Source organism: Macrobrachium nipponense, chromosome 42 (genome assembly GCF_015104395.2).
Source record: "Macrobrachium nipponense isolate FS-2020 chromosome 42, ASM1510439v2, whole genome shotgun sequence".
In the NCBI taxonomy this organism is placed as follows: Eukaryota; Metazoa; Arthropoda; class Malacostraca; order Decapoda; family Palaemonidae; genus Macrobrachium; species Macrobrachium nipponense.
The window spans coordinates 21,531,400-21,559,188 of NC_061103.1; the positions used below are offsets into that span (position 1 = coordinate 21,531,400).

The 27,789-nt window shown below is 41.6% G+C and overlaps 1 protein-coding gene across 1 annotated transcript in view; it reads left to right on the forward strand.

The window, feature by feature from the left end:
- Positions 1-27,789, forward strand: part of LOC135213016 (DNA-directed RNA polymerase I subunit RPA2-like) — a gene marked incomplete in the record, with an annotated part of 200,881 nt that overhangs the window by 115,519 nt on the left and 57,573 nt on the right. The window contains 2 exon segments of the mRNA XM_064246825.1: positions 9,274-9,533; positions 12,324-12,437. Coding sequence (XP_064102895.1) covers positions 9,274-9,533; positions 12,324-12,437 — 374 coding nt within the window.

Sequence of the window (27,789 nt, forward strand, 5' to 3'; positions counted from 1 at the left end):
GAGACTTCCAATTTGTTGCAAAATGAAGGTAAATGATTGAATATTACTAGATTATAAGAGGTTTAGCTTACAATTCTGTTTTTTGACCATTTCGGTAGAGTCAAAGTTGACCAAAGGTTGAAATTTTGGGCACTTATCGTTATTTATATGAAAATATTTCAAAACTGATGAAAGTTACAACCATGAGTTGTTTTTTGTTGTATTCTACATGAAATTACGCACATTTTCATATATAATACTCCATGTAACGGCTAATATAAAATGGTGCAAAAATTATGTCAAAGTGACGAAATAATTTCTGAGATGTGTCGCTGATGCTTTTTAGTGCGAGAAGAAAGAAATTCGCGCTTGTGCACCTGGGTAAGGATTGTAAAAAAAACAACGCCTTGATCCGTGAGTTCCCAGCATCCCCCAAGGCGCGTGATTCAAAAGTTTTCGCCTAGTAGGCCTATAACTATTTTTCAGCGAATTTAAAAAAAAAAATTTTTGTCGATGTACCATACGTCCAATCGGCATACGACAGACAATTTTAGTCGATGTTTAATATGTCCAATCGGCGTTAAAGGGTTAATAAACAAATTTCAGTTGCTTCCAAATGTATCAGTGATTTTAATAGTTCCATTCTGGCCATCAAAGGAGTGGTTCTCAGACCTTGGCCTTATGGTGGATTTTCCATGGCTACTTCCTCAAAGCCAAAATCTACTCAAACAGCCTCACTTCAGGCAGTTCCATCAAGGTTTGTCCACTCTGGCCTGAAAAGTTACTGACTATCAGGAAGCTCCTTAGAAAGAAGGGCTTTTCAAGATCACCTGTGGTGGCTATTGCCAAGTTTAGACAGCAATCTTCCAACAAAGTCTGCCAAGCAAAGTGAGCAATTTCTCTTTCCTGTGCAGAAGACACAATATCTCATCTCAGACTTTTTTAGCAGAACCAGCTGATTTTTTTAAGTAACTTACCAAGTAACTACTTAGCTAATGATTTGCTTGTACATCATCCTAAATTCAAAAATTCACGAGCAAGTGAATGTTGCAAAAGGAGGGTGACAGGCCCCACCCACTGTAACGGGAGCTAGCGAGCGATAGAAGCCAGCAGTGTCATTTCATTTATGTTGCACAATTGACAACATGCCGTTCTTGCTCCTGCGTTCATAATTCACCAGTTTGCTGAAGTCGATGATGTAAACTCTGGCATGGTGTTTGGGGAAAAGGTGTAGGAAGCATCCCTCCCATCCCTTTTTTCTCATTGTTTTGACATAGGGTGCTGAGTTTTTACGGGAACGGAGGAGTATTATGTACCTGTGTACCCACCAGTTTTGTTAGGGGTTGGTTGGTGGTTTTAATTATCTGGTGTAGGTGACATTATTGTTTTTCTCTGGTTGTTATGGTATACTGTGCTCTGGGCAGGGCAAATTTTTATGCTTTGTTAGCAATCTGATTCGTCCTTCACTGCAAAGTCCCCACTAAGGTAGTAGGTGCTCCACGGCTATGCAGGCAGTCCCTGGTTATCGGCGATCCTGTTTAATGGGGCTTGTCTAGTGCTTTAAAATCGGTGATTTATGGTGCCATAACGGGCCGAGTTCCAGTTATTGGTGCTATAAGGCACCTTATGGTGCCATAACATACCTAAGAGGCGCCATAAGGGTGCTTATGGTGCTGATAACCGGTTATTGCGCCATTATGGCACCAAGAATTGCTGAGTTTCGGTTATTGGCGATTTTTGCTTATCAGCACACCCCTGGGAACGAAACCCCAGCCGATAATCAGGGACTGGCTGCACCCCCATGCCATTATACAATAAGATGAGCACCAACCAGAGACAGTATTTACTTGCAGCAGCTTTCTTATCAGGTAAGGAAACAACAAGCATTGTATCAATGCTAACTGTGGTAGATCTGTCCATGCACCCCATCTGTCAATGTGGGATTCAGCTATGTAATCACTTGGAAAGTTACCTATGTAAAAATGACATTGTGATAAAATAAGCTTTTATACATATGTACATAATTACCAAGTATGTACATGATTAGAGTCTCTCTCTCCCCTTGCATAGAAACAATGGCATAAAAAATTGAAGCTCTTTGCTAAGTTGTTTCTCTCTTTCCCTGAAAGTGGGCGGGGAAAGTCACCCACCCAAAACATAATAGAGTGACCCACGAATTTAAAATTTTGTACATGAACTTTCCTGTTAGATATATACTTAGCTTACGTCTCTGACGTCACGACAGAATTCAAAACTCGCGGCACACGCGACAGGTAGGTCAGGTGATCTACCTTACCCGCCGCTGCGTGGCGGGTGTAAGAACCAAACCCACTTTCTTGTCAGATTTTCTCTGTCGCCCGGCCTGACAACACCTGTTGTTAGGTCCTCACGATAGTTGGATTTATTTCTCGTTGCCTGGATTCTTTGGACTGACTTTTTTGGTGAAGTACCTTTTTCCGTTGGCTTGGCATACGCAATTGTGGACTGGTTTTTTGGATTTTCTCTGGATTTTTCTTGTGATGGCTGATTCTGATGTTAAAAAATCTACCATGTTTCGAGTGTGCTCTGTGAGTGAATGTAAAGTGAGGATACCTAAAGCATCGGTAGATCCTCAAAATGTATGTATGGGTTGTAGAGGTAATGAATGTTCTTTCAATAACCCGTGTAAGGAGTGTGAAAGATTGGATGAAGATGGATGGAAGTCTCTTTCTTCCTATTTAAGGAAGTTAGAGAAAGATAGGATCCGTAAGGCTTCTTCAAGAAGCTCCAGTAGATCGCGCGCATTAGCGAACCTGAAGTAGAGAACCCTGCTGTAGAGTTAGTACCTTCTCCAGTTTCAGCCCCTGCTCCCGGCATCGAACCTGAAGATACGCCTTCGTAGATGGCCTCCATGAGGGCCACGATTTGTAGCATGGAGAGCAAAATACGCTCATTAGAAGGTAAGAGTGATAGTGCCAGTGAATTGTGCAGTGCCCCTAGTGCAATGGAATAGCGTCTGACCGGCTCACTAACGCTTCCAGGCCTAGACCTCTTCCAGACTCCCAGACCCAGTGGAGGAGGAAAGTCAACAGCCGCAGGAAGGTTAGGGAGAACCCCCACCGGTCAGATGTCCCCCCGGCAGATCCTGTTGTACGTTCCCAGGCTGCCTTAGATCGAGCCAAGAAAGAAGTGTTGCGCCAGTGCTTCTCTTCGTCGTCTTTGCCCTCTCCTAAGCGCGGATGGAGCGCCTTGGAAGCCTCGCGCCCTCTCAAGAGAGCCTGGAAGGCTCCTTGCGCCCTTCCCTCCAGCTCTGAATACTTCTCGGAAGAGCCTGAGGTAGAAACCAAGAGAACCAGGAGATCGCAAGAGCCCTTTTCTCCTTTTCACCCTCGAGCCTTGTCCCCAGTTGAAGCTTTTGAGAGATCTCCGGCGCGTATCTTAGCAGGTCTGCAGGCGCAGATTTCGGCCCTGGCAGACTCCTTGGCAGGGAGTTCTCACCATCGGAAGGACGTCTCGCTCCTGGTGAAGAAGTCTAAGAGGGACCGCGTGGATATCTCGCCTCCTGCAGTAAGGTACCAAGAGCCTCGCAGCCGCTCTTCATTTGATCAAGAGCATGATAGGAACTACTCTCCGAGTAAGCACTTTTCACCCCTGAGCAGGCGCCAAGAGCCTGGGAAGCTTCTCGTGTCGAGCAGGCGCTCTTCTCCTGATAGCCGCTCGTCCAGAGTCAGACACCTGGAACAGGACAGACATTTTGCTTCAAGCAGGCGCTCTTCGCCAAGGATCCGTTCTCCTCCTGGCAGGTGTCAAGAGCCTGACAGGCGCCAGGAGCCTAGTAAACACCAGGAGTTTGATAGGCGCCCCTCTCCAAGCAGGCGCTCTTCTCCAGGCAGCCGCTCTCCCTTGGACAGGCGCTTTTCACCGGACGTTTGCTCTTCGCCAGAGACCCTCTCTCCTCTTGGCAGACGCGGAGAAGCTAGTGGGCGCCAAGAGCCTAGTAGGCGCCAAGAAACCCAGTAGGCACCGATCGCTGAGCAGCGCGGCCCTTCCCCGGTCCAGCCGCTCCCCTCTGGAACAGGCACGCAAAAGCCTAGTAGGCGCTACCCAGTCTGGTAGGCGCTCTTCGCCTGAGAGCCTCTCTCCCCGTGGGAGGCGCCAAGAGCCTGGCAGGTGCTCTTCTCCTGGCAGGCGCTCCCCTCCAGGCTAGGCTTTAGGGCATGGCAAGCGTGCCTCTTCTAGTAGGCGCTCTCCTAGAAAGAGCTCTCCGCCAGGCAGCCGCTCTCCTAGAAAGAGCTCTCCGCCAGGCAGCCGCTCTTCGAAGGATAAGCGCCCTTCTTCTGAAGAGGATCAAGAGGCAACGGATGAAGAGTTGGCCAAGGATTCTTCGGTCTCATCATACAAGAGGCTTACAGACCTACTGTTGCAAGAATTTGGAGACGCCCTTTCTGCTGTTGCTCCTCCTTCACCTCCTATTTTGTTTTCAACGTCGAAGACAACGAAAACCTCTTCGTACGTCAAAATGAAGCCCACCATCTCTATGAAGAAGGCCCTTAAAGGTTTTGGCGATTGGTTGGTCTCCAAGGAGGAGAAAGGAAAGACTGTTTTTTCTTTCCTGCCTTCCAAGCTGACGGGAAAGATGGGCTTTTGGTATGAGTCAGGGGAGCCTTTGGGCCTGGTTCTTCCCTCATCCGCGGACTCGGACTTCTCTTCGTTGGTGGATTCCGCTCGTCGCTCGGCTCTTCTTTCAGCAAAGACGACGTGGGGAATGAGTGAGTTGGACCACCTTCTGAAGGGAATGTTCCGGGTCCTTGAAGTATTTAACTTCTTAGACTGGTCCCTGGGAGTTTTAGCAAAGAAGGCTCAATCCCAGGAGTCCCTTTCACCTGAGGATCTGCATTGTGTCCTGTCTTGTATGGACAAGGCAGTGAGAGATGGTTATGGCGAGGTAGCTTCTCTTTTCGGAGCTGGAGTTATCAAGAAGAGGGCAGTGTACTGCTCTTTTCTAACTAAAGCAGTTTCACACGCGCATAGGGCCTCTCTGTTGTATGCACAGCTCTCGCCTCAGCTGTTCCTGAAGAAAATTATACAAGACATCTCGAGTGCCCTCTCAGCGAAGGCCACGCAGGATATGTTGGCCCAATCAGCTAGGATGCCTCGTACATCCTTCCAAGCTAAACCCAAGAAGGTCCTCCCTCCCGTTCCTCCTCCTCTAGAGGAACAAGACCTCCTAAGAGAGGAAGGACCTTCTCTCGATCTATTAGATCGAAGAAGTAGCACCCATGTCCTCCAGACTACAGTAGGTGCTGGACTACTGAGATTCTCAGACGCCTGGGCCCAGAAGGGGGCGGACAACTGGTCCCTCTCAATCGTCAGGAAGGGGTACCTCATTCCCTTCATTTCAAAACCTCCCTTGACCACAACACCAAGGGAGTTGCTGGCCAAGTACAAAGACCCTCACATGAACCAAGCCCTTGCTCTAGCAGTAGAGCTTATGCTGGAGAAGGAAGCTATAGAGCTAGTGAAAGAGCCTCTTTCTGCGGGTTTTTATAACCGCCTCTTCCTAGTTCCCAAAACCTCAGGAGGATGGAGACCGGTTCTGGATGTAAGCGCCCTGAACGTCTTCGTGAAGAAGAGAAAGTTCGCCATGGGAGACGGAACATCTTCAGTTTTAGCAGCTCTTCGCCGAGGGACTGGATGGCGTCCCTAGATCTTCAGGACGCTTACTTCCACGTGCCGATCCATCCTTCTTCACGGAAATTCCTAAGGTTCATGGGGAAAGGAAAAGTTTTCCAATTCACGGCCTTGTACTTCGGCCTCTCGACAGCCCCCCAAGTTTTTACGGGGCTCATGAAAAATGTAGCACGATGGCTACATTTGGAGGGAGTGAGGGTTTCCCTCTACTTGGACGACTGGCTTATCAGAGCCAAATTGAAAGAGAGATTTCTGGAGGACCTTCACAAGACGTTGACCCTGGCAAGTTCTCTGGGACTGTTAGTGAACTTCGGAAAATCTCAGTTAATCCCCAGCCAAGATCGGATTTATCTGGGGATTCGGATGGTTTCTCCGGTTTTTCGGGCGTATCCCTCTCCAGAAAGGATAACTCGTTATTCAGAGAAGGTCGCAGCCTTTCTAGAGAAAGATGTATGCACAGCGAGGGAGTGGATGAGTCTGTTGGGGACGCTCTCCTCACTGGAGCAATTCGTTTCTCTAGGAAGGTTGCACCTGAGACCACTACAGTTCTTTTTGAACCGGAACTGGAACCGCCGATCTCAAGATCTAGAATTCCGCTTCAAGATCTCGAAGGAGATAAAGAAGGATCTCCTCTGGTGGGCAGACCTTCTTCGCTTCGCGGAAGGTATATCCCTGCAAATGCTGAACCCCAACCTAGTGTTGTTTTCCGACGCGTCGGACACAGGTTGGGGAGCGTCGCTCGGTTCAAGGGAAGTGTCAGGCACCTGGGAGGGGGAGCAGGTGTCCTGGCACATCAACAAGAAGGAGTTGATGGCGGTTTGGTTAGCCCTAAAAGCTTTCGAGTCCCTCGTCCGGGATGCAGCGGTTCAGATCAACTCGGACAACACCACAGCCCTGGCTTACATCAGGAAGCCGGGGGGGGACTCACTCCTTCTCCCTGTACGAAACAGCAAGGAAGCTTCTTCTGTGGTCGGAGGAAAGGAGGATAAGACTCCTCACCAGATTCGTGCAGGGAGAAAGAAATGTCAGAGCCGACCTTCTGAGCAGGAAAAACCAAGTCCTTCCCTCAGAGTGGACTCTTCACTCGGATGTGTGCCAGGAGCTGTGGAAGACATGGGGCTCATTTGTATCTATTCGCGACCTCCAAGAACGCGAGGATAGACCTTTACAGCTCCCCGATATCAGACCTGAGAGCAGTAGCGATAGATGCTTTTCTGCTGGACTGGAAGCATCTAGACCTTTATGCATTCCCTCCTTTCAAGATTCTGGGAGAGACACTAAGAAAATTTGCAGCATCGGAAGGAGCAAGAATGACATTGATAGCTCCATTCTGGCCCGCCTAAGACTGGTTCACTGGTTCACAGAGGTACTGGAATGGTTAATAGACATTCCATGATCCCTGCCACTAAGGATCGATTTGCTCAAACAGCCCCACTTCGACAGGTATCACAAGAACCTCCCCGCTCTCAGTCTGACTGGATTCAGACTGTCAAGAGTCTTGTCAGAGCGAAGGGTTTTTCGGCAAAGACTGCAAGGGCTATTGCCACTGCAAGAAGACCTTCTACCATCAGGGTCTACCAGTCGAAGTGGGATGTCTTTCGACGTTGGTGCAGGAATCAGAAGCTTTCCTCCTCCAGTACCTCTGTGACCCAAATAGCAGACTTCCTCTTCTTCCTGAGGGAAAAATGCGGTCTGGCGGTCTCAACCATAAAGGTTTATAGGAGCATGCTAGCCTCAGTGTTCAGGCACAGGGAATTGAACATCTCGGAAGATAAAGATCTCCATGACCTGATAAGATCTTTCGAGACAACTAAGAAAGTCTCTAATTTGACACCAAGCTGGAACCTCGATGTGGTCTTGCTTTTCCTGAGGTCCTCGAGATTTGAACCACCTCAATCAGCCTCATTTAGAGACCTAACGATGAAGTCCCTGTTTCTCATGGCTTTGGCTTCGGCTAAGAGAGTAAGTGAGTTGCAAGCCATAGAAGGAAGTGTAGGATTCAAAGGAGACTCCGTGATTTGTTCCTTTCTTTCTTCTTTCTTCTTTCTTAGCCAAGAACGAAAACCCCTCCGACTCTGGCCCAATGGAGTTTTTGAGGTAAAAGGCTTATCCTCTCTTGTCGGAGTAGAAGCAGAGAGGACTCTTTGCCCTATAAGAAGCCTTAAGTTTTATCTCCAGAGAAAGAAAAAACTTAAGGGCGACATGGACAACCTCTGGTGTTCTGTAAGAGATCCCAGTAGGCCTTTGTCAAAAAATGCTCTGACATTCTTTATTAGGAACTTAATAAAGGAAGCTCATGTGGCATGCGATCAAGACCATTATAAGCTCCTGAAAGTCAAGGCGCATGAAGTGAGGGCCATCGCCACGTCGTTGGCTTTCAAGAAGAATATGTCGCTGCAGAATCTCATGAAAGCGAATTTTTGGAGATGCGACTCGGTCTTCGCCAACCACTACCTGAGAGACGTGAAAATTACGTATGAGAAGTGCTTTGGGTTAGGCCCATACGTATCTGCGGATTCAGTGCTGGGGCAAGGAGTTGAAGCATATCCTTTTTAAGTTTTTCCCCTTTGGTTTTTGGCTTGTGTTTTTTTGGTTCTATGGAAGAGGATGCAGGTAGGCATCTCTTTCAGGTCTTATTACTAACAATTAGTACTTTGGTTAGGTGATCTGAGTTGTGCTTGAGCTCCTTGCAATGGTAGTGGACAGGTTCTGTCATATAAGTGGGTGGATCCTTTTACAAGATCCTAAACGGGATTCTACAAGGTAAGCGGAAGGGGGACAGTTCCTATTGGTAGACCCAAAGAGTCTTTTCAGCTGTAGGTCACGCCCTCGCTGTAGCTCTTCAGGCAATGCAGACTAATAGACAGTAACTATGAAGTCTTCTGCCTAAAACAGGTAAGAACCAAGGTTTTTATATCCTATAACATGTGTTGTTTCCCCTTTCTTTGTACTTTAATGTCTCTTTCCCTCCACCAAGGGTGTCAGTCAGCTAAGTATATATCTGACAGGAAAGTTCATGTACAAAAATGATATTGTTAGTATACAATAAAGTTTTGTACATACTTACCTGGTAGATATATAACTATTGATGGCCCGCCCAGCCTCCCCTCAGGAGACAGGTGGAAGAGAAAATCTGACAAGAAAGTGGGTTTGGTTCTTACACCCGCCACCCAGCGGTGGGTAAGGTAGATCACGTGACCTACCTGTCGCGTGTGCCGCGAGTTTTGAATTCTGTCATGACGTGAGAGACATAAGCTAAGTATATATCTGCCAGGTAAGTATGTACAAAACTTTATTGTATACTAACAATATCATATTTTAGCTGCCATGCGAGTGAAACTGTAGCTAAGTAATTACTTGGTAAGTATATGTAAAACTTTTATTTTACCATAAACATTTTATTTTTATTTACTATATAGTATAAGTTTTGTGCTCAAAGTATAGTTTTGGATCTTTATGTCTGAGCTGTCAGTTTGTATTTTCTCTTTAATATGTATCAACTTCTCATGGTTTACTTTTAATAATCTGAATGATTTGTGGTTTCAAAATCTGTGAATTGTGATTTTCTGGGTTGAACTTTTATGAAAAAGTGCTGTTTTGAAATTTACAATATTTTCTTGACAGGCGGTGTGTGTTGATTCATATCACAACTAATGCTCAAAAGTTTGACACCCTCTGCATGATGGCAAGGAAACTATATGCATTCGTTGCTGATGAAGCAAAAGTAGAAAATGCTGACAAACTTAGCATGCAGCAAGTAACAATTGGTGGTTATACTCTCCTGCAGTTCACAAAGGAATTATTGACTGACTATCTTGTAAATGTGAAGTTTCGTATGATCAAAATGAGGAAAAAAAATGGGGACACCTGGAAGCTATCTGATAGTAAGTACCAAGTACCGTATAGTGAGTTTTCTTTTGCTTTTATTTCTTGGCGTATAGTAAAAAGTATGAGACATTTATTAAGTACCTTGTAAATTGCAAAGTTATTTGATCACCTTCAGTATTGTGAACATTTTGGCGTTTGTGTCAAGTAGCAATCTTAAACATAATTAAACATTAACTTTGAAATACATTAAACTGCCGGACTTCCTTGACGAGGCCAGTTTTTGTGTCAAGTACAATCTTAAAAACATGAATACCTTAAACTGGAGGACTTCATTGACGACCAGTTTTGGTGTCAAGTAGCAATCTTAAACATGAATACCTTAAACTGGAGGACTTCATTGACGAGCCAGTTTTGTGTCAAGTAGCAATCTTAAACATGAATACCTTAAACTGGAGGACTTCATTGACGAGCCAGTTTCATGATCCAGCAGCCCTAGTTTGGTTGCTAATTTGTCATGCAGTTCAGTACTTGTGATCATGGTAGGTGAAATTTAATGTTTGTATTTTAGAAATTTGTTTACTCTAGCTGGGATTTTTCTTGAAGTTGATTTTCAGTGTATTGGATAAGTATTAGTTTGTGTAGTTTAAGTTTTTGTTTGTCTTTATATTTCAAGTACAAAATGTTTTAGTTTTCTGTAAAAGAAAACTGTTGAAATATGCACATTTCTGTCCACCCTCGGATCTTAAAAACTACTGAGGCTAGAGGGCTGCAAATTGATGTGTTAATTATCCATCTTACATCATCAAACATACCCAATTGCAGCCCTCTAGAATAAGTGGTTTTTATTTTGTTTAAGGATAAAGATAGCCATAATCGTGCATCTCACAACACAACAACACAGGCTACCACGGCTGGCTGAGAGTTCCATGGGCCGCGGCTCATACAGCATTATATGGAGACCACCAAAAGATAGATGTATTTTTGTTGGCCTTGATTATACACTGTACAGAAAACTTGATTAGGCTGAAGAAACTTGGGCACATTTTTTACTTTTTTAGATATATTTTTACTTTAACCTAAAGGACATTATGGGGTCTATCCTCCTGATGAGTGCCAAAATCCATTAAGTAATGAAGACTCAATACTTGTTAGTATATGGTAGAGAACACCCTTTAACTGTTGGAGCAATTGTGTGAAGATGTGTTTCTATCTTTCTTCACTCTCTTTTTATATAGTGCTGCCTCATTGCAAGTTTGTAGGAGAGTCTTGTAAGATGTTTTATTATTCCTATAATGTGAAAAAAGTGGCATATGCACTGCATATGAGTTTGTATGAACAGTTATCTGCTGATTTTATACTGAGCAAGTAGTTACAATTTCATGCTGCAATTTGGTAAATCTGCATTAAAATTCTAGTAAGCATTTCATCCAGATTTTTGTATGCATATATGTGTGTGGGGCTTGTGAAAGATATGTTACAGCAATTATTGTAATGATTTACAAAATCATTACATTGTCCAAAACATGCACGTTATTTGCACGTAGGCTACCATATATCATAGGCAGAAACCATGATTGTTTTAATAGTTAATTCCCTTAATGAAATATGATGAATATGTGTATGTATCAGGGAATATGTATTGTATAGTACATTGTGTATTTTTTCTTTTGTTTTAACTATTGATATATGAACAGAGAGAGATTAAAACAGTTTTGTCTTCTTGAAGAGATTCGTCCTCCTGAGTTGATGATACTCTCATCCTCATTAGCCTAACCCAAGTACCTTACAAACCCTTGGAGGGAAGCCTTGGACTGAAACCTCACCCTTACAACTTTCTGTTAGCTTTACCCTCAGTGAAGCATATCAGGGAATTATGCAAGTTATTCCATTGTTCTGCCACTTAGAGGAGTGGTGTGTCTCTTTTTCATATGTCCTTGAGTTTGTGGTGAAAACTCAGAACACATGAGTTCTGACAGGAGATACAAGAATTTATTTATCCAGTCTCCAAGAATTTGGGTGATTTGGACAAGATACTTATATGTCCAGAGTAATCCATTAAGTTCTACTGTATTTCAAAAGAACTTTTCTCTAATCTTTTCATTATCACTGGCAAGTACAAGGTCTCCAGGTACTCCCTTTATTCGTGGCTCTGTGAGGTGATCAGGTGGGGTTGAGGTGGGGGACTGTCCCTTGCCTTTTGGGGAAGGGAAACTTTTTGGTTTTTCCAAGTATTATAGTGGGTGTCTCTGGAAAGTTAAGACAAACCTTCACCTCATTCTGCTTAGAAGTGTCACTCACTAGACTTTCAGCATGTGATTAGTTTTATTCTGGTAAGCAAAAGGGTGAGTGCTGAACCCTTGGTGTTGAAGAATTGAAGGTTATAGGAGAATTTGGTCTCTTATCAGGGTCCTAGGAGACCTGAGAGCTGTCAACTTGTGACAAGTGATGGGGAGCCATGGCATAATTACCATGGTACTGAGGATGGTATGATGGAGTGGACAACCCCCCCCCTCCCAACAATCTTGTGGCCAATCTTGTTGTAGAACTGTTTTTTTTTATCTGATTAACCCTGGATGAGGGAAACATTTACTGATTCATCAGACTGAGTGTGCACAGTCTAATAATTGCTAAGTAAAGAATACCGTACATCAGTTATGTAGGGTATGCAGTAAAGTGATTAAGCTGTCAAGAAAATCATAATTGTATGTACTGTAGACCTGGGTTTACAACCAGGTAGAGAATTAAATCCAAAAGAGTTTCAAGTGGTCAACAACTTTGGCCACATACTGGGAATTTATATCATTTGGAGTCTTCATAGGAAAATTATATCTATATTTTTATTTCAGAGGATTTCCGGGATATGGTAATTAAAGAAAAGAAGGTTGGACCTGCTCTTCAGTATCTATTAGCAACTGGAAATTTGCGCTCAAAGTCTGGTTGTGGTCTTATGCAGACTACTGGTAAGTTGATTACTGTATGTGAAATTTCTTTATTATAGTAAGCCATTCCTTTCCATCATAATTTGATGTATTTAAAAACTGGGTGAACTGTATTTTTCTGGGCTTTGCCTGTGTCGCTCCGTGAAATGGTTCCTTTAGCACTCATTTCTAAGGTATAAATATTGCTATAAATACCAGAGAAAAAAGCTATATGGTAATGCCAGAATAGTCCGGCTCGCTCACCTTTATTTAAGGTGTCGGTATGGTATTTGGGTCGAGTGAAACCACTACCAGAGGTCCCCCTGCCATTTAGTCTCTTCCTTTCTTAATATCCCTCGTCTACAGAGGAGCTGTTCCAAGCCCCCACTACCCGCTACTGCTACAACTAGCTCTTTGTTTACCATTCCTTTTGATAGCACGACATCGCTAACATGCGCTTTCTCTTGTGTAGTGATTTCGCTCTGGAATTTCTGCTTCTTTCGTCATGGAACATCGGGTAGATACTGCATCTAAGTTGAGTGCTGCAATTAATGTTTAGTATTATCCAGAGGTAGCGATACGCATGTTTAACTGTGTTTTTATGGGTTATATGCGGAAGCGGCAGCCCGCGCGTTGCCGCTCCCACTCCGCCATTTCGTGGCTCGCTACCGGCGTATATTTACGCCCCTATCGCACACCAATTGGTCTCCCATACTAATTGGAGTCGATTCTCATTCATTTAGCAGTTCTTTATGTAGTATATTTTATAGATGCGTTTCTATTTATCTGATGTTTTAATATTTAGTCCGATCGCGGGGGATAGCCTACCGACCGAACCGCATGCTTTCAGGACATAGCCTACTCACTAGCCTTATTTTACATCTTGAGGTTGGTATATCAGCCACATATCTATTTAAGATGTACAGTAGGGTCTTGATAATCACGGGGGATAGGGCCCAGAACCCCCCGTGATAAGTAAATACCCGTGTTATCCTGATACCCCCCCCCCCTGAAAATTGCTTTTAACTGCCTACTTCAATAATTAACCCACCCAAGACCACTATTTCAATGTTTATAACTGCCTACTTTAGTTCAAGCACCAAATATGTCTTCAACTATCAACTTAAACTTAATTCAAGACAGTTTCAAAGTTATTCGTTTTCCTATCTTCAGTTTCCCCTTCTCATCAGATCAGCAAACAAAAGTATATTAACCCCTAACAATTTTCCTTTTCCCATTTTTTTCATGATTTTTGGCCGTTGGGCCCCTTTGTCAGGGGGCCCACCAAACTAAAAAGTACATAGTATATCTATTTTGGTGTTTTTGCCCCCCCTCACAGTTTTATTTTGGGTGGGACCACCTTGGACGTGGTGGAAGGGGGCCCCCCCCTCTCGAACCCTCCAGGAATCCTTCTTCCCCCAGGTTTTCGAACCCAAGACAAGTCCCCCCCCCCCCCCCCCCCATAAAATTGAAAAACCATTTAATATATTTTTTTTTTTTCCGGAGTAAACTTATGTGGACCCTTTTCCATTTTTTTGCCAAAATTTTTTGAAAGCAAAAAAAGTGTGAAATGGAGAAAAACATCTCCAATGGCCTTAACGTGGAGTTAAAAAATCCAAAAAGCTAAATAAGTTGGGGGGAGAATAACTCTTGTTGGTAGATCCATTCTCTACCCCGCGACAATGTTTTACGTACCACTGGTTTTTTTTTCTTCAGGGCGGAAACTATTTCTGTTGGGGGAGCTTGGAAACCAACGGATTCCAGGGGGGGGGCCACCTGGTTTTGCTAGGAATAGAAACTCTTTGGCCAATTTCTATCCCAGTTTGCCCATAATGTTGATTTAGGATTAGGGGGATAACTTGTATTAACGAATAATTTCCCTCTTTAGGTCCCCCCCTAGCAAGCCCGGGTTTTTTTTTCTGCTTACCACTTGGGCCCCCAATACCTAATCATGGGTTAAATGCCATCCCCCCTTTTGGGGTGTAAGGGTAGGGGAAAAAAATGGCGGGACCAATTTGGGGAGTTCCTTTCCCCTTTTCCTCACCTTGTTGCCCCCTTTGGCAGAAGATTTGAAGAAAATTTAACTTTCCCCACGAAGGGCCAATGCAATAATCCCTTTTTCAAGAATTTTTTTTTTTTTTTTTTTTTTTTTTTTTTTTTTTTTTTAACCTTTTTTTTTTTTTTTTTTTTTTTTTTTTTAAACCTCAAAAATTTATGAAAACGTGGTGGGGAAATAAAAATGAATTTGAAGGTACCCCGCCCTGGGGCCCCATGGGGGAATGGGGAAATGGAAAAACTAACGGGCCCACAGTTTTTTGAAATGAACCCCATTGGCCGTCCCCACGTCCACTTCCCGAAAATTTTCCTTTAAGGTAACCTACTGCCAACAACAGTTGTTGGAAAGTAACTATAAAAGGAAGTTACAAGGCGAACACCCTGGTTTTTTTTCCCAAGTAAAACGAGCCAAGCAAAAGCCAGCCGAAAAAACCAAAATTAGAGTTTGTCAATAAATAAAAATAGAAAAACCCAAACAAAAAAATAAAATTGGTAAACACTCCAAATTTTATCCGTAAACAATGGAAACCATAGTAAATGATTTGAACAATTAATTCCTGAATTAGGAGGACAAATTAATCCTCCCTCCGCAATAACAAGGAAAAAATAATAAAAATAAGCATAATAGACAAAAGCAAACATACATAAAACCCAAGGAACCCAAAAAAGAACCAAAAAATTAAATTGAAACCCAGACTTAATCCCCACCAATTGGGTCACATTTTTTTTTTGGATGGTCCCCCCCTTTCTTTTTGGAGCCCAGACAATAACATTGGTCCCAAAGATTTCTAGTCCCTCAAAGCTGGTAAAAAACAACAAAAATCTCAGCCCAGCGGAATGCTTAGAAAAACAAATTACTTAACCAAATAATAATCCCGCAACCACAAGACTGGGGAATGCAGAACCACATCAAGGAACAATTGGAAATTGGCTTACTCCCAAGTTTTAACCCAATTTAATAAAGCAGATCCCACCCCCTGCCCCTTTTTTTTAAAAGTAAAATAACCGAAAATAATAATTATAAAGGTAAATAATTAAACAAGCCCATGGAAACAATGTTGGAATTTTTAATGGTAACAGGGGTTTACAGTCATTTCCTAACCCCCAATAGCCGGGAGATCAAGGATCTTTTTTCCTTCAAAAAACCAACTTAGTTGCCCCTAAGACTTCCCCCTAAAAGTTGAGGAATATAACAATATCCACGTTTTGTTTAGAAAATTATTGACTCTATTTCCCCAAGTAGGAAACGATAAAACGTAAAAATATCAACATTGGCCCCCAAAACTTTAAAAATTTGTTACCAGGCCAAAAGAACTTACCATTTTAAAAATTAAAAACTTTTCCTTGTGGACCAAAATTAGAAGAAGTTCCGTCCCCCCTTTTTGGTTTCCTAAAAACCACTACAATTTGTTACACCAGGTGGGGCTTCAAGTTAAATGGGACCACACTACCAAAATAATTGCCGTAATAAAAGACCTTAATATGTGTTTTGGCTCAGTCCCCTGGTGCATCATAATGTAAACCATAAAAGACCACTTAATTTGGAACTGAAAATTCCGAATCCAAATGTTAATTAATTATTGTGGGGAACTATCCCCACCATTCAACGCAAAAAATCCTTAAGGAGTTGGTTTCATTTTTTACAAATAAATTAACAACAAGGCGAAACTTCACAGGTTGTTTTTTTAATAAATTAGGAAAACCCAGGAATGTCAGTTCCCCCCCCCCCCCCATGGAAAAGCCCGCAACTTGACTTGAAAAGCTAAACAAGTAAGAGCCCGTTTGTAACAATCCATACCCAAAAACCCCCCACCTTTTTTCAAATGTGGGTACCTAAAAAGAAATCAAGACATCAAAACAAGCAAACAATTGAACCAAAAAGAATAGTTAATAAACCAAATGGAAACTGGCTTGGATTTTTTCAAAAACCAATAATACTTGAAAAAACCCAAAAATAAAAGTTGATATTAACAAACACCCCCCCACCACCCCAAGTTTTACCAACCCAAACCCACTACATAAGATTGGGAAAATTTTCAGATTGTATCCCATGGGCAAAAGAACTTCCAATAATAGCGGAAGAAAATTTAAATAAATAATGGGAAAATGAATGAACATCCGAACTTGGCAAAACAAAAGAAAAAGAATTTTAGAAAAGAACCCCACCCTAAGGGGAAAAAAACGTAAATATTGAAAAAATTAACCAATCAATCCTGAAGAGACCTCCTTAACTAAACCCCCCAACTACCACCAAGGAGAACATTTGTTTAAAAAATTAAAAAAAAGATTTTAAATTAAAACTAACCCACCTCATCCAACAACAAGTGGGAAAAATACCAACAATTGAAAACCCCTCCAAATCTCAAATCCAAACAAGGCCAAACCATCTTGGACAGTAAAATAGATCAACTCTTTTAACAAATTTTCCCCCATCAAATTCAATACTTAATGAAAACAAATCATACATTAAACCAAAAACCAAAATAAATAACCTAATCAAACCCCCTCCCAAACCATACCACAAGAACCGAAAGAAATATCCCCATTAACCGAACAACAAAAACAAAATTAACCCCCTTCAAACCCGCAACAGTCCCCCTTTATCACTACAGAAAAAGGAACAATAGAATTGCAAAAAACCAAAAGACCAAAAGAAATTTTCTGAAAGCACTTTAAGGAAAACCCAAAAAAACTTTCCCTGGAAACCAATAATTTTAACAAATTGACCAAAACATGTTCTTTTTCAATCCTTAGTTTGGTTTTGTGTTTTGTAAAATGAATGCCTTGTGTAAGTACATATTTAACCCAACTTAACTCACCAAGGAAACACGAAAGGACACAGTAAACAAAACGAAATTGTGATTGGAACAATTTTTACCAAAATTAAAAGGAGGTGCCCTTCTTAAACACACCAAACCATGAAGGAAAACGAAATTGATGGTTTTCTCCCCCTGAAATCCTTAAAAATAACAAAAAGGGGAAAATTTAATAAAAAAATAAAAAATTAGACCCCCCCCCGTTATTAATATTCCAACTCTTGAAAAAACAAACAACCTGCCAAGAAAATCTAATAACCCCAACCAATAACAAAACAACTACAAACCGAATTAAAAACCAAAAACCAAACCAAATAAAATTCAAAATGCCAATATAAAAACTAACTAGAAAAAAAAAAAAATGAAAGTAAAATCAGCAATCAAAATTTTTACAGAAAGTTTAACACCAATTATCCCTCCCCAATAATGGAATAAATAAAAAAATCAATTCCAATGGAATACATAAACTGGGGTTCTTTAACCTTACCCGACTAACGTCCTTGGGGTGAATTACAAACGAAATCTAAATACGAGACCCACAAACCCCAAATTGTGGGGCCCCCATATGTCCCCCCTAACCCAACATATAGGAAAACAGGTAACCCCCTACAAATCTCCCCAAGCCAGACTAATAAAATTTGCCTGGTTATTCAACCAAACTGACCGGTGGGGGAAAAATTAGGCCAAAACAGGAAGGTCCTTAAGCCAAGCCCATATAAACGTTCCATAATAAAGCATTACATATGAAAAACCTGGTTTGACCCCATAACCCAATCCTATTGGCAAATTAACAAATCCAAATAACAAATTCCAATTAAATAAAACTGTTAATATGCCTGATAAAAAAGTAAAATTTAACATATTTTTTGTATTTATTTAAAATAATGCCCAAACCAATTTTTCCCCAATGCAAATTTCAGTAAATTTTTTTTCTTTCTGTTCCTGAAACTTTATTAGCCAAACAAAGTATACAGGGAACCACTACTTTATAAGTTAAGGAGAATTTTAAATGCAACATAATCCATTTATTGGGAATATTAATAAAAACCCCACTTGACCCACTCTTTTTTTGGAAATCCCCAACAAATAGAGAATACTATAATGGGGAAACACCAAACCCTGTATTTTGTTCCCACTCAATGAAAGTTGGAAGTTCCCCCAACAACCAAACCATATTTTTTCAAATACAACACCTAACCTTTTCCCTTCAAATTGGGAAAACATTTCCATTATGTTTTCAAAATGCTGGGTAGCGGAGGAAATTTTTGCAAAATGGGAAACGTCCCACCCTAGAACCGATTTTCCCTTACACAAGTTGGACCCATTTCCCTCCCAATCATTCCTGAACTACTTTTTTAAATGTTTTAAATTGTCAAAAATATTTGTTGTCAAAACCCTAAACAAGAAAATAATAATTATCCAAAAAAGGCTAACTGGGGACGAAATATTTTTCCCCTCCTATACACCCGAAAACCATACCAACCCCAATTCCCCACCCATAATGAAGAATCACAATTACTACATGTGGAAATCCTTTCCCTTCAAAACATTCAATAATAAACATGCCTGCAAAGAATTGAAAAAAGTAATTTCCCAAAAACCCCAAAATCACACATTCCCCCCACAAAAATTACCCCTTTTGTCCCCTGGTGTTGGGGGAAAAATCCAACATTTAACAAAACATTAAGTAAAAAAATAAAACATGTTAATTTGGGAGGTCCCCGCAAAATCTAAACAGAACTCAAAAACTCCGCCCCCTTAAAAATCACTCCCAACAAAATGCCCCTTATAAAGTATAAAACATTAAATTAAACAAAAAAATAGTTTTTTTTATAAAACAACATAAAAACCAAGTTAGCCACAAATTTAAAACCACTAATATAACCAAAATTACAGGCCAAATTTTAGAAAAACGGTAATATCTGAAAAAAAATCGCCATTCATGGAAAGGAAATATGTCCCCCTCCCAACATATCCTTCCAACCAAACACAATTCCACCAACAAGGGGATGTCCCCCCCCACCCCCACCCCCCCCTTGGCCAAAGAAAGAATAAGGGAAACAAATCAACTGGAAAAACATAATAAGACCCCTCCCCCAAGAAAGTTGGCCCCAATAACCAATTTTAAAATTGGCAAAAAATATACCCATGATACTTTTATGGAAAAAAATATCAAAGACAATAATTGGGAAACCATTTTTGAAAACATCAGTAAGTGGGCTTACTCCATAACTCCCCCCAGCCCCCCTAGAATTACACATTTTCCCCCAAAAGTAATCCCAGAAAACCAAAAGAACAGGAAAAATTAATAATACCTCCAATTTTTGAAACTCTTTTTTGAAGAACTGGAAATATGAACCTACTATTGTTTTTTAAGTAACCATGGATGAACCTAGATAAATGAAGCCATCGCAACCTCTTTGTCATCCCTCTGCCAAACCAGGGATATTGGATTAAAAAATATCATTTAAGGAAATGATAAGAAAAAAAATTAGCTCCTAATAAGCTTAAATCATAAAATTTTTTCCTTAAAAATTTTTTACAATAGTACACAAAAATCTGGCTAAAAACGTTGGTCCCCTTTTCCCTTTCCTGATAAATGGAAAACCAATGCCATAAATTATTCCAATAAACCAAACCAGGAAAGGAATGGCCCAAGGGGTAAATCCATCCCAATTAATAGGACCCGATCATCCCTCTAACAACGTTTTTGTTGCCCCCTTATGCCCAAAAATTTCTTAGAAAAAACATTGGTTTTAATGGCCCGCCCGATTAAACGTAACGTATGTAATAACCAAAGGGGAAGTTCCATTTTTTTTTAACACCCAACACAATTCTGGTTTTTCAATTAGCTGGCAGATCCAGAAAACCCTAGAATCCCTTGTTAACACATTTTTTAAGAAAGATTCATATAAAAAAAGGCCTTTTTGGGAACAAAAGAAAGAAATTAACCAGTAGCTATTTTTATTTTTTGATATAGAAAACAAAGCATAACGAAATACAACAGTGGGAAACATAACATCAATTGCCCAAAAAAAACTCCACTCCCAACTCAGGGAACCTAAATGAAAGGCCCCACTTTTACCCATATTTTTTAAATTAGAACCTTCTTAAAACAAACAGAAACCTTTTTCAGTAAGAAAAAGAAGTAAGAAAAAAATTCCTAACTCAGTAAAAACCTATAACCTGGAAAGAAGGGAATTACCCCAACTCAAGGTAGTGTAACCCCTTTGGAGCCTGTTAAAAAAAACATTGTTTGCTTTTAGGCAAATCAAATGAACATTTACTAATAAACTTTTTAGCCAACGTGGGTGTTAAAAAAAAACCATTTTGTTTTTTGTTTATTTTTAATTTTATGTTTTTGATGGAACCTTTTGTCCCAATTTACTATTACGAAGGTAGTAAATTTGGAAACTACATGGCATTCCGAGAGTTTTCTCCAAAAGTAACTGCCTTGGGCCCCAATTTTCCAAATAATAATTTAGTTTTTTGGGTTGGGGGCCCCAAATTACAGTTTGGATTTTTAAAATTTTTCAACTTGGAATTAAAACAAAAACAAAAGCCAATTGGTCCCCCCTTCTACAAAGGACCAAAACAAGGTGGGATGAAGAACCCAAACCAATCCCAAACTGGCAGTCCTTTTTATAAGCACTGGAAAATACAAAGTTTTGTACAAAAAATTAAAGTTATACTAGGAGTTAACTAATTTTTGGGGAATCAACAAATTTTAAATTGGGAAAACGCGCACATTCAAAAATACATTAAAGCCCCAAGGTGTAATTCAAAAGGGCCCTTGCCAATATTTAAAAAAAAAAAGGTTATCCACACACTAATTTGGGGGAAGCAAAGAAGCCCGAGAACCATTTTTTAATTAATGGGAGCTATATTAAATGGCCAACCCAAGGGTCCCCACTTTATCCATAATAGATTACTGGCTGTTCCCAATATATTTCCCCAAATTCCCGCCTCCCCAGAACTACTGCATTTAAAAAAATCCTCTCGATGCAGTTGCACCCATGAAGGCGTGGCGATTTTGGTGCACAGGAAGTAGCATTCCGATCGTCCCCACCCAAACAAAAGCCCCTCACTTTTGGTGGAGGCAGGTGGTTTGCCCTTTTTTTTTTGGGCCCTTAAAAACATCAAAAACCCGTAATTTCAATTTAAGATAAACCAAATACAAAGAGGGCTTCCTTTACAATGCAAACGGGAAATCGTCTTCCTGCCAGCTTACTCTGGCTTCCAAAAACTGTAAATCAAAGTAACAGCAGTTTTAATAATAGTAACTAAAGCATTTCCCTTTTCCCTCCCCCCCAAAACAAAGAGCTAGATACATTTGAAATGAACAATACCCATAAATATGGGATGAATTTTTTCCAATTTTTCAACCCACCAATGGGAGTTTTTTGCCACCCACCCATCGGGAATTTTTAAATAATCGAGTAAAGATAATGTACCTCCCTTGGTTCCCCTTACCTACTCCAAAAAAGCCAAATGAAACAAAGTTACGGAAAATGTACCTCCCCAAAACCCCATTGCTTTGGAGCACATTAGAAAAGAAAAGGCGACCCAAAATTTTTTATGGTATTTATCAAGAACGGGCCTTTTCCAAAAATTAATGTTGGAGTAAGGAGCCCCCCCACATGCATTGCAGTTTTCAAAAAAAATAAATGTTAATTAAAAAAAATTAAAAAAAGCCTAACCTTTCAATTGATCAAATCCAGTAATTTTAACTGCTGAAGTCCCAACAGTCCATAACCAGATGGGCTCAATGAATAATGGAATATCTGGAGGCAAAAGGCAAGTGTCCTGCCCCTTTATTTTCAGTTGGGACTTCACGTAGCCGCTATAGATGCAATAGGAAACCCCAGTAATAAACCCAGGAAAAACCCAAATATGTACAGGGAAAATTCAAAAAATAAAAATTCCATCAACTCCTCCCCAATCCAGGAATTTATCCAATGGAAATTATGTTTAGGAAGTACCCAGTCACAGAACAAACGTGGGGTAATAAAAAGGGAAACGAATTAAATTGCAGACCTCCCCCCTGGCTGCCCAAATTAGCCCTGCCCAAACTAATCCCTCCAACCAAATTTTCATCTGTCCCCTCCATTGTCCCCCCCAGACTTGGGTTAAAAATTCAGAGTTTTTAAAACAATTGTTAACTTTTACCAGGAATTTGGGAAAAGAAAGGAAGAAGTGGGCCCCCCCCCTCGGTGGGGGCCCCCAACAACAATAATAAAACTTAAAAATATAAAAAACTGGGAAAGTCCCTATGACCATGGTAGGGCACATCCCTCCAAACAGGGGAAAGAAGAAATCAAAAGGATGGTTGGGGGGATCCTAGCCCAAAGGGTCTTAACCATTATAGGAAACCACACAAAGATTCTCACCCCATGGCCCCCCCCTCACTTGATGTCCCTCAACCCACCAATGCGTGACCCAGTGGGAAACATGTAAACAGGATGTTCCAAACCAAGCCCCATGGGACAACGTTGGTGCAAGCAAGAATTTTTGCCCTTTGTTTTTTGAGTGGCCCAAATTGGACCCAGCCCAAAAGAATTCTATTTTTAATTGTCTGTGCGGAGTTTCGGAAATTGAAAGACAAAAAATAAATTTCCCTTTGCGGAAAAGCCCCAGGGGATTTTTTCAATTTAATAAATCATAAATTTTTTTTAATTAAGAAAACAAACGGGTGTTTTTTTTTCTTCTCAAATTAAAGTTCACCCCTAATTTTTTTTTTTTTTGTTCTTCTTCCTTTGTCTTTTTGTCTTTCTTTCTTCCAAAAGGATTGAATCCCTGGAGAACCCCCAACCCAGCCCCGAGAAAGAGTTCCCCCCCCCCACTACTTGAAGACTCAAGGATGGTCCCTTTGGAAAAAAAAACTAACACCTATTAAATAATAATAAATTACCTATTTTGGTGAATGAACATAATTTATGATAAAAAAACATGAATTTTGAAAGTTTTTACCTGGTTAAACGAAATTACAAGCACCCCAAACTATAATAGTTAAACATGTATCAAAACATCAAAAATAAACCAGCAAATAAAAAAAATCTAGTTTTTCATACACATTCAACTTAACCGCCTGGTCCAGGAATATAATAACCTTAGCTATCCGCACTCCCGGTCCCCCCGTCCCCCCCCCCCGAAACAGAAATTCGGAATTTCGCGGTCCCACACCGCTAATAACGATAGGTCCCAAGGGTTGGATCCTTTACCGGGCCCCCCCTGCCCCGCTTGGGTTGGTCAGGTACTAGGAACCAGATTTCCCCGTTTTTTTTTCTAATCAGATTGCCCCTCCTCTGCCTGTCCGCTGGGAAATGGTAAACAGTAATGTTTTTTACTTTTGTTCCCTCCCCTGAATTTGAATTTTCGTTGTTTTCCATCCGCCATCGATCTTCCTGGGCCCAAACTTTTTTACAGGGGAAGTAACTTGGTGATCGGTGGTTGGGGGGTGGTTCGGCATACGCTTTTGTTTAAAAAATAACCTTTTAATTTTTTAATAACTTTTAATGAATTAACCCTTTGCGAAAGTTTTTTTTCGAAGAAAATAGATGGAATTGTGTTAAACTACCGAAGTTTTGTTTTTCCGGGTAGTACAATTAACATAGTTTTTTGGCAAGAAAGGGAAAATCTAAATAACTTTATTTTTTTGTTCATTGATAAAGTGAAGGGTAATGAAAAATTGGTTAGAATTTATTTTGAAATTGAGGAAAAAATAAGGTAAACTTCCCCTATTTGGGGAAAGAGTCCAGAAAAACAATAGAACTTAGATATGGTTTTTTTTTTTTAGAAGCGCTTTAAAATAGCTCTTTCGTCCGTTTTTCTGGACGAGTCAGTTTTTTGTTAGAAATAATTTAATAGTACTAAGTAGTGTAGTTTTTCCCCCTCATCAACCCTTTCCTTTACTTCACGCAGAAAGAAACCTACCAAATTTTCCACCCATTTGTCCAATTTTGTTGAATATAAAAGGGAAAAATGTAGCGTTCAAGAAAATTACGAGGCTTTATTAATAAGGTTAAGTAAAAGTGCTTATAGTAGGTTTTCCCCCCATTGCCAAAGTAGAGGGTTGGTGGCGTCTGATTCGGCCTTCTTGGGGTCACCCCACTCGCCCTCCCCCTAGGGGCCCTAGAACCCCCCCTTACCTTTCAACAGCTCACAAGGCCCCCAAGGAGGAAGGGAAGGAATCGTCGAAAGCCCGTTACTGGAAGGTTTTTTTTTAACACGAGGAAATCCCCCCACCGGCGATCCAAGGCCCGTCCCCCCCTCGGTCAAAGGTTTGTTCCTGTAGGAACGTTCCCCAGAACTGCCAGGGATCGCCCATTTGGAAACGGGGCCCCCAATCCCCTAAATTCCCCCATTAGTGTTGTTATCCCCCTTTTATTTATTATCGGTCTTGGACGAAACTAAGGTGAGAAAAAAAAAACATTTCAACGGCCGGTAAGAATTTCAAATGAAGAAAAAATGCCAAGAATAAATCTCGTCTGGCCTATCGGAAACCTCAGAAGAGAAACAAGGAGAAAAGGGAAGGACATCATTTTGTCGATAACAGTTCTGCCGGGGGTAGAGGCCATTTTGGGCCCCTTATCCTGGGTTTCGTCCCCCCCCGTTACCCGTTGTTTTGGGACCGGGGGGGGGGCCCTTCTATCCCCCCTGGGGGTTTTTTTGAAATAGTTTATTTTCAATAAACTTCCCCCCTCCATCCGGTAACCATGTAATCTGGAAAAATAATACTCCCTTATTCCCTTGAGAAGAAACGAATTAGATATTTAAAGAATATTTGTTTTTGAATCGAATGAAAATTATAGTCGGGAATTTCTCGTTTTAGTTGGTGGTTACACCAATATCTATTATAAATAAACCTTTTTTTTAAAGCCTTCTAGCTCCCTTGGGGCGGGCATGAAGAGCTTCCCCCCGGTAAACGAGGACTTCAATGCGCCCTAAAGCCGTCCCTGAAAACAAGGACGCCAAAAGGCCGCCTGGAAAAAACGAAGGCACGCCAAAGGGAGAGGGCACCTGGAAGGGCCCCCCCTGAATAATAGGCGCAAAAAAGCCGCCTGAAAAAAAGCACTATGAACCTATGGATCTTCAATTCCCGGTAAAATGGAACGTCCTTCTACCATTTATTCAAGAAGAAAGGGAGGGGCCCTTATGGTCCCCCCCCCCGAAAATGGAAGTATTGGGTGTGTTCTGAATTCCCCTAAAGCAAGCAAGAACCAAAATGTAACAAGGCAAAGACCGGATATCGGTAACCCCTTCCCGCAACACAAGAAACCCTTTCCCCCCGCACAAGGCGGTAACCTTTACCCAAGAAGGCCCGGGAAGAATTTCCCAGATTCAAACCAAATAACCTTTCCCAGACGTAAAACAAGTCAACTTTTCCAGTCCGAGGGATTCGCCTTTCCAGATTGCCTCGGAACTTTTTCCAAACAACAAGAAAAAACTTTATTCCAAGGCCGGCGAATAAGCGTCTGCTAGGAATCCATAGGCTTAATTTTTCCGGAAAAACGCGAATACTCCCTCGGGCCAGGCACCATGAGTATTCCCGACTCGAGCAAACGATACTCCTCCCCAGGGCCTCCCAGGAGAGTAAAATTCGGACGTTGGAATACTCCTACCAGGCCACCGCCCAGGAAAAGTAGTTCCCGAATCCACGATTACTCCCCCCCTCCTAGGAAAAGCCCGTTACTTCTTCCCCTGCCCAGGGCGCCAGGAGTTAAATTCCCCGAGCCACGATACTCCCTCCCCCCCCCCGAGTCCCTCCCAGGCCGCCAGGGAGGTATTCCCCCCGGAGTCGGCGATACTCCCCTACCAGGCGCCAGGAAAAAGTAATTTCCGAGGCAACGAGGAAGTTTAACAATTTCCCGAATCGCGGATACTCCTCCCAGGCCTAGGCCCGTAGAAGTATTTTCTAGGCCAAGATACCTCCTTGCCTTAGCCGGGCCAGGCCTTTGGTTCATCATTTCCTCCTACAAAGAAAAGGAAGCCCCTGAAAACAAACCACCGCCCCAAGAAGGTCCCCTCCCAGGCGAACAGGTGGGGGAAAAACCAAGACCCATTTCGAGGCTTGTCCTCCCTGAATTAGGGAACGGGACGTTGTGGTCCCCCCCCCGCACAGGTCCCGGGCCGTTCCGCCCCTTTTGTTTCCCCCCCCCCACCCCCCCCAAGGATACGTCCTTTAATGCAATAAAAGGGCCAAGAGCAAGTTTCGGCTTTTTTTTTCCAGGCAGGGGAACTACAAGAATAGGTAGCCACAGGACTGCCCGTAGCCCTTGTCCAGGTTTGGGAAAGTCCCGGTACTGCCTTAAAAAGGACCCTTTTCACCTTTTCGAAAAAGGTAAGGCGCTCTCCCTCCGGTTGCTCAAAATTCTTCCCTCCCCAACATTGGAAGGAAAATTGGAAGGATTAGAGGCAGAATTTTGGGTGAAGAAAAATTAAGTTTCAAAGTTATTTAAGTAAAGAGGGAATATTAAAATCCATCCACCCTTTTCCTTTTCCTAAAAAATAATGCAACCAAACCAATTTTTTACAACAAAAGAAAGAGGGGCAATCCCGGTTTGGAAGGGGGGGGGGGTTTGGTTGACAAGATTGTTCGTACGAAGCTTCCTCAGTTCCCAATTGAGAATTTAGAGGTCCTCTTCCAGAATTAAAGAAAAGGCCCGTAAAATAACGGCACTTATTCCCTCCAAGATTAATAAAAGCTGGAAGAGATTTTTCTCCTTACCGATCCCGTCGGGTTGGTCATTTGCGATCTCTTTCGACTAATACTCATTCGGGATTATTGACGAAAAAGAACGAAGAGAGTAAGATTTCCATTCTTTCTCTGCATCGAAAGGAAAGAATGTCGTAGAAGGCTTGCTGTATACGACTACTGAATGACAAGTCATATACGCATACCATTGTTGCCCTTTCTGGTTTCGCTAACGGAATTATCTATATCCTTACAGGATTTTCCTAGTAAGGACTTCGCTTAAAAGGTTTGTTACGACAATACCTACTCAGCTTTAGTATTTAACAAAGGTTGTTTGGCTTAAATTTGCATTATTGAGAGCTTTCTTAGACTCGAGAATAATTTTATTATATCCATTCATTGAAGGGAGTAACTGGCAACTCAGAAATGAATGCAGCCAGGCAGTGAACGAGACGGCTGTAATTGTGAGCCAATCCAGTACCATCCGGTTTCTCGTCGTGAACGATTGGTTACATCTCTCTCTCCTAAGGGATCGAATGCTTCACCGTATATTCCCCCTACAATCAGGGACTTATCCACGATTGAGGTGGGGATTTTAGGCAAACATGATACATCGTATTCGTTTTGCTAAGGATCTCTCTCTGCCTCGGCGAGGAAAGAATGTAGTAGAAAATTCACCTTAAGATAACGTACGGTTAAGCCTTATGCACACACCGTGGTTAATTACAGAGTTCCTACTATCCTTACAAGAGTTTCCTAGATGAATGCTGTTTACCACAATGTGACGGTATTATAAATGATTTAATTCGGCAGAGCACGATTTAACCTA